At 45.4% G+C, this 12,734-nt stretch overlaps 2 protein-coding genes across 2 annotated transcripts; both read right to left on the minus strand.

Moving 5' to 3' along the window:
- Nucleotides 1-6,931: 6,931 nt before the first annotated feature.
- Nucleotides 6,932-9,779, minus strand: LOC108036190 (angiotensin-converting enzyme). The gene is made up of 6 exons (XM_017112181.3): nucleotides 9,667-9,779; nucleotides 7,784-9,040; nucleotides 7,514-7,731; nucleotides 7,332-7,454; nucleotides 7,095-7,273; nucleotides 6,932-7,029 (listed from the first exon to the last, which is right to left on the minus strand). Exons 1-6 carry the CDS (start codon nucleotides 9,700-9,702, stop codon nucleotides 7,019-7,021), a joined length of 1,824 nt encoding a protein of 607 aa, XP_016967670.2. The 5' UTR covers nucleotides 9,703-9,779; the 3' UTR covers nucleotides 6,932-7,018.
- A 98-nt stretch (nucleotides 9,780-9,877) lies between these two features.
- Nucleotides 9,878-12,358, minus strand: LOC108036452 (phenoloxidase 2). The gene is made up of 4 exons (XM_017112611.3): nucleotides 11,269-12,358; nucleotides 11,115-11,210; nucleotides 10,292-11,053; nucleotides 9,878-10,227 (listed from the first exon to the last, which is right to left on the minus strand). The coding sequence occupies exons 1-4, from the start codon at nucleotides 12,250-12,252 to the stop codon at nucleotides 10,015-10,017; spliced, it is 2,055 nt and encodes a 684-aa protein (XP_016968100.1). The 5' UTR covers nucleotides 12,253-12,358; the 3' UTR covers nucleotides 9,878-10,014.
- Nucleotides 12,359-12,734: the final 376 nt, after the last annotated feature.

Genomic DNA, 12,734 nt, shown 5'->3' on the forward strand with positions numbered 1-12,734 from the left:
ATGTCTAATCAAGCCGGGGAGATTTTCCGCTGTATTTCCGCTGTGTATTTTATGGCCTACAGCTCGTTCCGCATCAGACTTAATAAACGGCATAAAAGTTTTCGAGGAAAGAAATAATTTTTAGTTGTTCTCAACATGTCATAAATAATATTACAAAGTGTGGAAAGGAAAAAAATGTATATGTTTTATTTTATTTAAAAGGTTATCAGTAAATGTTGTATCTTATGCTCAATTTGTACTATGTGGTGTTCTTATGTTTTTGTTTGTTGAAATGGAAATATGAACTAATAATAAAATATACATATATAATACTTATCTAAGTTAGTTGGTAAGATATACTACACTACACCTACTGCATCTTCCATCCAAAATGTATACCTCCTTTGGTTTAATCTGGTTTCCCCAAACTCGTGATCACTTTTAGCACCCCCAATTTCAGTCGCAAGTCCAAGAACAATTGAACCCTGACGGATCTAATCTGCCTTTTGTTTATGCGAATTTAGCACCAGCTCTCGAGCGTTGCTAACGATTATCAACAACACCTTCTAATTCTATTAGCAAAGCTTGACGAATTGCCAATATTTAGTTGGACAATTAGCAGATGTCGGTTCACTTGAGACAAATTCCAAATGCCAGAACATCCAAGTAACCGAAGCGAAGTGAATGCAGCTCAGAGAGACGCGTGGCTAGGACTTTAAAAACTTTCCACTCCAGTCTCGATACGTCGGAACCAGATCCGATCTGTCAATCATATATCATGTGTATGTGCAGCCGAGTTCCAGACAGACTGGAAGTCAACGGTTGTAGGGTCTGTGCCACGAGCCAAACTTGATCGCGAAACTCGCGTCAATTAGTGAGCTGCGCTGTAAGAGGGCAAAAACAAACTGATTACCATCGTATAGTTGACGAATCTTTAATACTCTTAATTGAATTGAGAAAATAATAATAATAATTCATACAAACAAATATTATCATCTTCTTAACAAGCTCTGAGATCTTAAGAATGCAGTTTTTACATCGTTTTCCTGACTATTTTAAAGAATACAAATTTTTACACAATCTAAATAATTAATTTATAAAATCTTTTACATTACATTTACGATAGTTTTTGTGACACTACATTTCGCTTTTTACAAAATATGTATTATACAAAAGCTTACCATTACGCATATCATTAGGCCTTAAGTTACCGTCTTAAGTACCTAATTAATATATTACGATAAATCATAATTCCATTTTTCGGATAACAAAGATACAAAATAATCCCTAATGATTGTTTAGTCTTTCAGAAAAAATTCAGTAAAAATGCAAACAATTATATTTACACAATTTACCAAACAAATAATACAAATGTAAGCTCTCTCTAATCCTTCAACAAAAAGTAACATCAAAGGGAAAACCCTTTATTGGAGAGCATTCAGATTTTAAACACCAGCGATGCCATAAATCAATTTTAGATGCGGCAGTTGAGGAAACGAAGAGGAAGCCGAGGAGGAGGTGGCCAACTGCTTTCCTCGATTGGGATTACCAAATGGCGTCTGCAGACAATTGAACGGAATCGCAGATGTCGGGGATGTCTGGCCCTATGAATAGGCGTTTAGATCTTTTTGTCTGCCAGCTGGCGGGCCTCCCTGTCCCGACGCTTTATTTGTTTCTGGTTTCTTTTTCCTCTCGCTAATTACACAATTGTCTCGCCGGCCGAGCTTTTTCACATTTTTGTGTCATGTGCGGGAAGAGCCAGGCTTATACAACTCAGCCAACTCCGAGGGGGAGCATGCGTAACCGAGGGTGTTTCGGTGTATTTTCCTTTTGAAATATGACAAGAAATACCACATGACGAATGCGCGATGCGATGGCAAGACCATCCATCGCTGAGCAGCCTAAGAGGCCCATAAAAGCCGAGTGCAAGAAATTATGTTGAGTAAACGTAATTGCCCGGCAGATAATATATGTACCAGTATGCAAAGCCATTTGGAAATGCGTTTAATTTGCACATTAGTGCGTGGGAGAGATTTGGGCTTTCGTAAGCCACCCCCCTCCACATATGTGCCGATGGGCGACCTAGAAAATTGCCCCATTCGCTGACAGTGCGAGACATGGTCGCAAGGCGCAGCCAAAATTGGCAATAAAAGGGGCCCGCTTGCGGTTTGGTCGTTGAGCAAACCACCGTTTTTGGCAGCGGGCCAGGAAATTGACTTTTGGCCTATTAAAATACAATTGAAAACGGCAAGCGCCGGTGACTTTCGTTCGCAGAGCTTTTCATAAATAGACGCTTCCTTATTGCGGCCGCCGCTCACTTTATGGGTCTGTCGATCCACCAATCGATCGATCAGTTAGCCCGCTAATGCCTCCACTTAACGGACAACTCCAGTTGCAGGCTGGAAAACTAATCCAAACGGAACCCATCTGTCTCCGAGCCATCAAAGTGGCACAAGCCAAAGATACAAAAATAGATGTTAGCCAAAAAATGAAACAATCTTACATTAAAAGGTAAGAGAAGCCAGGCAGCCAGCCAGCCAGCCAGCCAGCGAAAATGAAAGTAAAATTAATTTTTATTTTCGGCTTTTCAAGAGGCGCCCGCTGCCTGATCGCCGCTCGCTTCTTGGCCATTTTTTGGCGATGATGTCAACATAATTTCTCCACCTACACAGCAGGCCATCCGTCCACTTTTACTCTCAGTCTTTCCTTTACTTTTTTGTATTTTTTGTTTGACCCCTGTCGTCGCCGCCGCGTGATTGTGGACTTTAATTTAAGGCGAGCACGCGTTTACGTAAGGCCAAAAGCGAAGCCGCGGCGACCCCGCAGCCGAGTTCGTGTCTTAAGTCTTTTGTTTTTGCAGGAAGCGTAAGCTCGTAAGCTTGCAAGCTCCCTCATTTCCATGATAAATACTCGTACATTCTGACCAGTATTCGGCATGCGGCGCGGATAATGATCCCCCATCCACCAGCCCCAGAAGAGAGATGCAACAAATGATAATTATGGCCCAGACATATCATTGTGTTGCCGCAGTCGCACCGAAGAAAGGTTAGGGCAGTGAAAAGAGCAAAGCGTACCGCCTGCAGGGCCCGCCGCCCAGCGGTGCGTATACATAATGCCCGGCCGACACTCGCATTTGTTGCTGTAACATTTTATTGCTTTTTATTCGACCGCGCTGCCATCATCACAGCGCGCGTCATAATATACATAATTTCTTAATTGCTCGGGGTCAGCTCTCCGCTGGATGGATGGATGGTGGATGCTCGCCCGGTTTGTTATGGCTGATTGCTTCTGCTGTTTTTCCCAGCTCTTTGATAGTTTTTTCTGTGATTTCCACCTTTTTGGGGCGCCACGCTGCGGCAACTGGATAGGACTCAGCTGGGGATTTCGTCAAATAATCATAATTTTTGCGCGAGCGCGTGACGCCGATGGTGATCTGCAGTTTCCTCTTCGGCGCGACTCGAGCTGATCTTTCTGCAACGGCCTAGCAGGCCGCAATCGTTATGAAAGTTGGAGCCGAAATATAATTACCATACAGCAGGACTCAAGTAATCGATGAGCAGAGTCGAACAAGAGGAATCCAGCCTGGTAAAAGACTAAATTGATGGGGCACTTTTTTATCAGCTCAATATATGGGCTGTTGTGTAATAACAAGGTTAAGAAAAATATAAGATTAAGAAGATAATATATAATATATATAGTTAATTTTTAAGCATATATTTTTAACAAAATACATCACTACTATACATATAAAGCCTTAGCAGATGAATAAATTCAAACGCAAAATGCCTTATTTTTAAATAATTAAAAGCAGTAAAAAGCAGACCTACCTATGCCTCACACTTCCTTGACCTCAGCGATTTCTCCACGTCTTTCTTAACAGATCCTCCTCGTAAGCTGGCTTTGAGCTCTCCATTGTTTTGTCATTGCAAATCTGAACTTGACAATGGTGCCGCGTAGCAAAGCCATTTGGGGCTCTAATTCCCAGCTCTCGCACTGCCAATCCCCGCACACCCGGTATGCCCAACCTATTCACCTCTGATTCCGCCCCATTGTGCTGAACCTAAGCCGAATTTCGATTATGTTTGCTCACTCGTTCGGCTTGCTAAAATATTGGCCACCAACGTGCCCGATGAATATGTAAACAGCGCTCGCATATAACACTCACATACCCCTACACATGTTCCGAGCTTGTTAACGAGTGTTCATATATGGGGATTTACTTTCTGGGTTAATGCTAAGGCGAATGCATCTGCTGATGGGCAATTTAAAAAGTTCACCAAATTGTCCGACATCGACATGCAAATTTCATTTAACTTGTTTTCCCTTTGCGGTTTCCGTTTCGACTCTTTTCTCCATCTCCATCCGCAGAGCATTCCCATACTCGCGTATCTATGCATAATTTGGACACTTAAGTGCCTATACTCTCCCAAAGGGGCTGTGCCAATTTCGGCACCGAATTTGCAACCTCAGATGGAGAGGTGCTGCAATTAAATAAGCTTACATTTCAAAGTCAGGAGAAGAGACGGGAGAAATTTTGTGAAATATTTAAAGAAATTAATTTTTGCGTTAACAAATATCTTATAAAAATGGGGGCAACTTAAATGGGAAAAATATATAAAATAAATAATCATAATCTATTTCAAAATATAAATAAATTTTGGTTGTCTTTTAACACTTGTATATTTTTGTATAATAATTAATTATTATAATGTATAATTAAATATAATTCTCTGGCATAAAAAATAGGAGTTTTATGATTTTTAATTAAATATTTTCCAAATATTACCAAATATATAATGCATTGAACTTCTACGTTAGCAAATATATGTATTTATACTTCAATAATATGCTAATAAATTGAAAAAAATGTAATAAATCCAAAGAAAATGTATTTTTTTATGAGCTCTAAAATTACTTGTTTAATTTCTTTTATGTCTTACAAGGTATTTAAACAAAGAAGAACATATACATATAAATATATTTTGTTTTAGAATCTCGCTTTAGAAGCAGAGCATTTATGTTTTCGTCATTATGTTCTTTTGGATTTCTCAAACTGCTTGCATAAAAGCCGGGGAAATACCTGGAAGACGGCGTGGGTGCCTTTCACTCAACTCCACTCGGGGTCGGCTGGGATGGACGGCGTGCCATGTCAAAGTTGGATTCGCGTCGAGTGCGCCGAGGCTGCTTCTGCTGCAGCTGGAAATGATTCAATTTCACGGCCATTCATTCCGCAGTGAGTGCGCGGCCACCGCAATTTGGCGCAATTAGCAGCAGGCAGACTTGCAGATGGGCCGACTACTCCTTGCCTGCCAACTGGCGGCACGCAATGCATTCGCTCATTCGCCCATTTGCCGCAGACGCCCACGCTGAAAAGCGAAAAGGAAATCCACTCGGGGGAAATGCACTCGTCCAGCTAAATGGGGAACGCCTGCCGGTGTACGGTCGAAGGGTGGGTGGGCCTGCGATGAGGAGGGTCGGGTTGGCAGCCACCGACCTTGCCGCCCGCCGTTGCTCCACAATTGGACTCTTGGCTAATGACCATGTGGCGAGCGCGGGCAGAACCGCTGACCTTTCGCCAGTCGCCAGGCTTAGAGCAAGTGAAGCGTGCCAGCTGCAAGTCGCCAAATCCGGCATGTCGGCCCAGTACCGAATGTACTTTTCTCTTTAGTCAAAAAAAATGTTGGTTTAGAATTTTAAAAATTAAATTTTGATTTGGCATAATGGTAGATTATTTTAAATCTAAAATATATATTCGAAAAATGGTTTACCTTCTACTAAATACATTTTTTTTAAATAGTCATGACTCATTAAATTGAGTAAATAAATTCTTAACTTAACAAAAATATATCTTTCAATCCATGTCTGTACACTAATATCTATAGATAATTTACAAAAGTGAAGGCAGAATATTTTAAAGCGTTCCATCGCATAAAAAGTAAAATTAACCATCAGGCACGTTTTGATTAATTTTCGGTTTATTGGAAAAGCAATTTTATTTCTCGGCCCATCAAAAAAGCTGCTTTCCTATTGTTGCATAACTTTAATAATAATGTTTATTTGGGTTACTTATTTAAGTTGAATCTTAAGTATTGATATTGCAAGTTTAGGAAAGAATAAAAGATAATTGTAAATGAGATAGAAGCTTGACTAAGCCCAGCAAACCAGCCAAGTAGAGTATCTGTGACGTGGGCAAAATATATGTAGATCGTCGTCTTGTCTGGCGACAACGGCTGCAAAAGTGACTCGGTCGGATGTGGATATGGATGTGGATGTGGACGTGGCCAGTGGTCAGTGGATGCAATCAAGCGACCAACGCACAGCGAGCCGCTGTGCGCTTGGATGGCTTCAAACCGGAGGACAGGCTGTCGGCTTCATATTGCGACACTTTAGCGCAAAAGCAACATTTCGAGGGCTTGGACTCTTGGAGGTTGCAACCCAACAAACGACTATTTGCGGTCAAACGCATTGACAACTGAAAGGAAAAGTCACAGCTGCCCACAGCCGGAACCGATTTTCCGGCTGACTGCTGGATGGTTGGGAAATTCTGAAAATGTTAAGAATAGATTGTGAAAGAATAGATTTGCTAGGTTGTAATTTTCTTTTTCAAAGTTTAATTTTTTTTGATATAAAAATTTAATTTAATCCCAAAGCAGGCGAAACATATTAAGTTTTAGTTAAAACAGTGCTACTTAAACCAATTTATTTAATACTAATGCCAGTTAAATATTTTAAATTTGAATTACATACGCGCCCAAGTCATAGCTACAGTCATCTCCCTCTGACCAATGCTTTCCATAGACCAGCCACCAGTATAGCAGTCACAGAAAGTGCGAGCGAGACAACTAGTTAAGGTGAACCGGTTAATTTACCAAACCGATTCGAGGCAGTGCTGCATAATGGTTTTATTTGGGCGGTTAAAAATTCAAATTTGAAAATAAAACGTTTTAAAATATTTAAAATTTTACATAGGAAAATAAAGTATTTTATTAACATTTGTGCACAAAATAAAAAGAGCCTATTGACAGCTGCTTTAATGGCCTCAAACAATTTCTGTAAAGATACAAGCGATTTTGTTATAAATACTCGTATAGTACACTAGTCACAATTAAGCTTACTCTTTTTGGTGGCAGTCCATCCAATTTTGGAATTGGCATCCTTGTTATATTTATTAAGCCAATCCAAAACAGGCTGATAGTACTCCAAAAGGGCCAGGCTACTGAGTCCAGTGTTGTTGGGCAGTATTTTGCCAACCACCTCCTTCCAGGGCTTGGTGGAACCCAAAGACATCATGGATCTGGGATAAGAAAAAATAATTTAGTGATAAAATTATCTTTTAAAAATCTAACACTCACTTTAAATCGTTGCCGACGGCCAAGCTTCCATAGAAATCGCAGTTGTGGAGGGGTCCCCTGCTGAAACTCTTCTTGCAGAACTCCCTATAGAACTGATAGCCCAGAATCTCTGATATGAATTTTCTGAAATTTAACATTTAAAATTTAAGACTTGCTAAATAAATTCAGCTACTTTGACTTACTGAGTTTGGAAGCTCTGGTCGATGTTCACGTAGAACTTGTAGGGGAAGTCGATAGCACCTTCTGACCGATCCGAAGGCGGTTCAATTCCCGCATGCTGCTCCATCAGGCGCCAGTAGTGCTTGTTCACGGTGTCCATGTCCACGGTATCGTTCAGCAGATCATGCATCACCTTCGTGTGCACATAGTACAATGGAATGCTAAGGATCGTGTGGATTGCCTAATGAACAATAATAAATAATAAATAATAATATTTATATTTATTTACTTACCATGCGGAAAAGTCGGCTCATGAGCGCCGTTTGGCTGAGCTCTGTCTTGGAGAAGCGCCGCCCAGCGAGATGGGCGGGTGCGGAGGCGGACAGGACCACAGCCTCGCCCACGGCGAACTCCAGGTTGTAGGCCTTGAAGTAGTACGAGGGCAGGTGCCTCTTCTGCTGGGCGTAGTAGACCCGGGCCATGTGGCTGTGGTACTGCATTAGCTTCCGGAAACTGACCTTCTCGCAGTACATGAGGTAGACATGAGGTGTGAGGTCGAAGATGGAGGGTCGGCAGTCGTCATTGGGGCTGTCCTGGTTGGGTTCCTTTAGCTGGTTCTTGTGAAACTCAGCGGACAGAGGCTCAAAACCCAGCGAGGTGTAGAAGCTCTCGGATTCATTGACCATTGCCTTGGCCGACAGATGGTTGACGAACTCATCGAACTCGGGCAACTGGGCACGCGGATAGTACTGCTCCAGGATGCTGCCACTGGCCCAGGCCTGCTCCAGGACCTGCTGGAACAGGTGATCCGGAATGGGCCCACTGAGACTGACCACCTCCCCGCCGTACTTCTTGTTCAGCTCCTGGCGGACGAAGGAGTGCAGTTGCTGGTAGGCAGGACGCAGCTCCTCCATGGCCTGCTCCATCTGCTGCAGCATCTCCTGGCTGTCGTAGCGGTACCACAGCTTGTGCACCGGCACCTCCAGGATCTTGGCCGCCTTCTGATAGGATTGCACTATGGTGTAGAAGTTGACGGAGGCCCAAAGCTGATTCTTCTCGCGCCACGCCTCCCAGTAGTACTTCAGCTCCTCGGCATCGCGGCTGCTCTGCACAATCTTCTGGATGTCCGGAAAGTAGGCCAGTGGACTGTCGTCCTCATTGGGCATGTTGGCGCCGCCCAAATACGGCTCGATGTCCTTGTCCGTGGAGAGTGTTTGCAGCGCAGCCAGGTTCATCTGCACCGAGGAGAAGTAGTCGTCGCCCAGGACGAACAAGTCCCCCGCAGTGCGCAGCTCCTGGAGGGCCAGCTTCGTCTCCGGATTGCGTATCTTGTCCAGATCAAAGCCGGCTGCCTGGCGGGAGATGCTCACCAGCTCCTCGGCAATTCGCTTCACATTGTTCAGCTTGGAGAACAGGGCATCGAAGTCCTCCTCGTTGTTGGCCGTGTACGTTTCGGCAGCTATCTCGTTGTAGAACCTGTAGTAGCGATCGCTCGACTGATTCACAAACGTCTTGGCCTCCAGGTCAACGTTGGCGGCCGCACTGGCGCACTAAAATGGGAAAACCAATAAATTAATAAAAGCTAGATCTGTTATCGAAGCCTTAGGATTAACATGTCCTTGGGAAATCATTTGTGCCTTAACTTGTAAAACTATAAAATTACATTTTATTTTTTATCAACAAAATCTCACTTATTTAAATTGGATTTGCTTGCATTTGTAATGAGAATAGTCAGTTTAAAGGAAGAACACAATCAATTAGTCGAAAGTAAATCAAATATCTATCTATTCCTTTTGATCATACATTTTTTTACAGTTACATGTATTTCAAATATACTTGAAATGAGAGAACTATTTACTCAGAATAAAACTCTTTTAGTTAGTTCATCATTTTTAATGATTGTTAAGTAGATAAGCGAAAATGTAAGTGTATAGGTATTGTATAAGCTTAACATTTTTTAAATGTTGATGCACAGTTCGGTGAGTTAAAGATGGCTATAAGCAAAAACACAGGCAACTTCGCATCCAAGATGTTTTACTAAGTTGAGCAAATTATAATATTCTCTTTCTAATAAACCCTCAAAGAATTTTTGCTACGCAATTCGATGAGTTAAACTTGGTTTCAAACTACATTTTCGGTGGGATCTCGGCAGAGATTACTTAATCGCAATGCTTACGGCAACGCCTGCTATCAGCAGCAGCAGCAGGCCCATCTCCTCGGGAATCGGATTCACTTTCGCACTCAACACCGGATCTGCTCGGACTGGACTGAGCTGCTCCGGCCGGGGAGCCGGCATTTAAAGCTTCCCCCGGGCGGGTGATAAGCGCAATCAGCGGCAGATTCTCGATTCCGACGGCCGACCCCCAATAATTGAGCACAAATGTGGCTTTTGTGGAATGCTATGATGTCTTGTTTATTAAGCGGCTCAATAAAGATGCAATAGATTGCTAAGAGTTAATATATCTAGAGGTGGGCAGGGCCACCGAATCGGGTCAGGGTGGGCGGTGATCAGGAGCGGTTCCGTCTAGTTCTGGCGCTGCACAGTGCGGTTCTCGTGGCGAATGGTCACGTCCACGATGCTCATGTTGGGCGTGAGGAAGTTCACCAGGCGGTCCACTCCGGAGCGGGGCAGCCTGTCGAAGGGATAGCCCATGGACTGGCGATCCGGGTAGAGGCGATCCCGGACGCCACAGTAGGAGGCGGCATCGCTGCATCGTCCCACCAGTTGCTGGTCAATCTGGGGAAGAAAGAAAGAGTAAGAGTTAGAAGGTAGACCCTTTGAGAGTGCCATATGAACCTACCCTATCGTTCTCGTAGTTGGACACCATGATGAACAGCACACAGGGCAGTCCCTCGGGCAGACCCTTGGGCACCAGCATGTGGTTGGGCCAGCCGCAGCCGCAGAAGTTGAACTCCAGCTCCTCCGGAGTGCCGGCACTCGGACGATTGGCGTCCAGATTGCGGAAGGTGCGCTCGAAGGGAATGGTCACACTCGACTCCGTGGAGCGGCGCCGAATGGTGTTGGGTCCCGGGTTCAGGGAAGCCACGAACTTGTCCAGCTCGATCATCATGGAGCGCTGATCCCGCATCAACATGGGCTGGCCACGCTCGTCGTTCTTGGGCGCAATGAAGATGCGCACATAGCCGAATCTCTGCGAGCCACTATCATTGTTCACACTGATGGTGTAGGTGAAGGGCAGGTGCTGCAGGTGGGTGAATCGGGCGAAGACATTGCCACGCGGCAGGAAGTCAAAGCCACGGGACATGTCCACGTCCGACTGCTGCCAGAAGGTGGTCAAATTGTTGGGCTGGCCTCCGTTGGTGTCCACCTGGATGCCCGTGATCGTGACGCCGGAGTAGTTCAGCTGGGTGTCCGTGTAGGCAGGCAGGCGCGACTTGTGCTCCTGGAAGATCCGGTCGATGTACGAGTGCCACTTGTAGAATACGGGATCCCTCATGGCGGTGGACACATCGCCCATCACGCCGAAGGACTCCAAGTGCTTGCTGGTGGGATCGTGGGCGTACGAGATGAAGGTGTGGCCATTGTTGTGCAAGTCACCATACTGGGGGAGGAGAAAGGGTTTAGTTTACTGAACATATTGGGAAGATTTCCTAATCTCTTACCAGCACACGGTTGGGCGACAGAATGGAAGACTCAATCATGTTGCCCAGGGTGTCAATGCCCGTGGCCTCATCCAAGGGCAGCCGGTTGCCACGCTCCTGGAAATATAAATACAATTTAGTAAAAAAGCTAAGGGAAAGGAGAACATTAACCCACATCCATGACGAAGCCCTGGTGGATGGCCTCGTAGATGCGATCGCGCCAGCGCTCCAGATCGCCAATCTCCACGTTCAGCTGGTCGGCCTCCCGGTTGAGATCGCTCAGCTTGGTGTTCTCGAAGCGCGGCGGCCAGGCGCGACTTGCCACCAGGGAGTCCATCTTGGGGAAGTAGCCCTCGGCGATGGGGTCCCGCAGGTTGTTGAAGGGCAGCACCCTGGCCAGGTTGTTGCTGAAGCGCTCCGCGTTGTAGCGGGCGATCACCTGCTGGTGCATGTAGTAGAACAGCTCGCCACGACGATCCTTGTTCACGATGCTGCGGTCGGAGGCCTCGAAGGGGTAGACCAGATGCCAGTGCCAGTGGTGCAGGTTGATGCCCAGATCCTCGCGGAAGTACCACAGCCGGTGCTCGGGGTCCAGATCGGAGGCGGTGTAGTCCCTTGGAATGGTGATGGGAATCCGGGAGCCAGGCTGCACCACGAAGGACTCCTCACGCATCTTGCGGATGACCTGGGAGTCGATGAAGCGATCCGGGAAGGTCTGCGAGAAGGAGGGCAGATCCAGACCCTGGGTGTCGGGGCGATGGAGCAGGGCCACCGAGAGGGCATAGTTGAAGAGCACCGGGTTGACACGATCCCTGGCATAGACCGCCACGCTCTGCAGGTCGTCCACGGAGCGCATGTTCATGAAGATGTCGATGAGACGGCCGGCGATCCTGCGGTGCTTAGGCAGGAACAGCGAGAACTGCTCCTCGCGGCCCAGGGACATGGGGATCCTCAGGTCGGGAATGGAGATCTCCCGAACTGGGACACGCTGCTCCACCTTATCTCCAACGCGGCTCTGCACCTCGTTGCTTATAGGACGATAGCGATCGGTGAGGAAGGAGTCCGGAACATCGAACACGGTCACCCGCTTGCCCTTGTCCATAAAGACGGGCTCAGTGGGATGATCGAACAGCAGGAGGAGGTTCTTCTTGTCGGCCATTTTTCGGGAGTTTTAGTGTTCTACTGGGGTAACTCAAAGAAAACTATATGGGGATATGTCACTGGAACGCTGAAACTCCACAACTGTGACTATCCACTGAGGAACCACGCTTTTTATACCCAAATCGGATGGTACCGAACTCGCATATCACTTTAAAAACCGCAGAGAGCGCCTGAGAACGTTTCCCGGAATGCGGTGATAAGGCTAGGAAAACCGCAATGTTTGTTTTAGCATATTTCTAAAATGCATTTTATTTCTTCAAGAATACTTTTGGTTTTTGTTTTAGCTTATCTATACATATGTACTATTGGAATGAAATCGGATTTGGTTATCTCTGGGTTGCGCCTGCGTTGTAAACTAAGACTTCTCCACTCCTCCGCCCATATCCCATCCAAACAATTTATTATACGTTCATATATATGTCGCTACATGCATAATACGGCAATAATAATAATTACAATTCGGCTATAATCGATCAACAC

This window comes from Drosophila biarmipes, chromosome 2R, assembly GCF_025231255.1.
Source record: "Drosophila biarmipes strain raj3 chromosome 2R, RU_DBia_V1.1, whole genome shotgun sequence".
NCBI classification, from domain to species: Eukaryota; Metazoa; Arthropoda; class Insecta; order Diptera; family Drosophilidae; genus Drosophila; species Drosophila biarmipes.

What these genes read in the sequence shown, in the direction of transcription:
- LOC108036190 (XM_017112181.3), bottom strand. Translation starts at nt 9,702, where the DNA reads ATGGGCCTGCTGCTGCTGCTGATAGCAGGCGTTGCC. An exon ending in TGAGCCGACTTTTCCGCATG is followed by an intron (nt 7,732 to 7,783) that starts GTAAGTAAATAA and finishes ATTGTTCATTAG; the next exon opens with GCAATCCACACGATCCTTAG. An exon ending in GCCGTCGGCAACGATTTAAA is followed by an intron (nt 7,274 to 7,331) that starts GTGAGTGTTAGA and finishes TTCTTATCCCAG; the next exon opens with ATCCATGATGTCTTTGGGTT.
- LOC108036452 (XM_017112611.3), bottom strand. Translation starts at nt 12,252, where the DNA reads ATGGCCGACAAGAAGAACCTCCTCCTGCTGTTCGATCATCCCACTGAG. An exon ending in ACCAGGGCTTCGTCATGGAT is followed by an intron (nt 11,211 to 11,268) that starts GTGGGTTAATGT and finishes TTATATTTCCAG; the next exon opens with GAGCGTGGCAACCGGCTGCC. An exon ending in TGTCGCCCAACCGTGTGCTG is followed by an intron (nt 11,054 to 11,114) that starts GTAAGAGATTAG and finishes CTCCTCCCCCAG; the next exon opens with TATGGTGACTTGCACAACAA.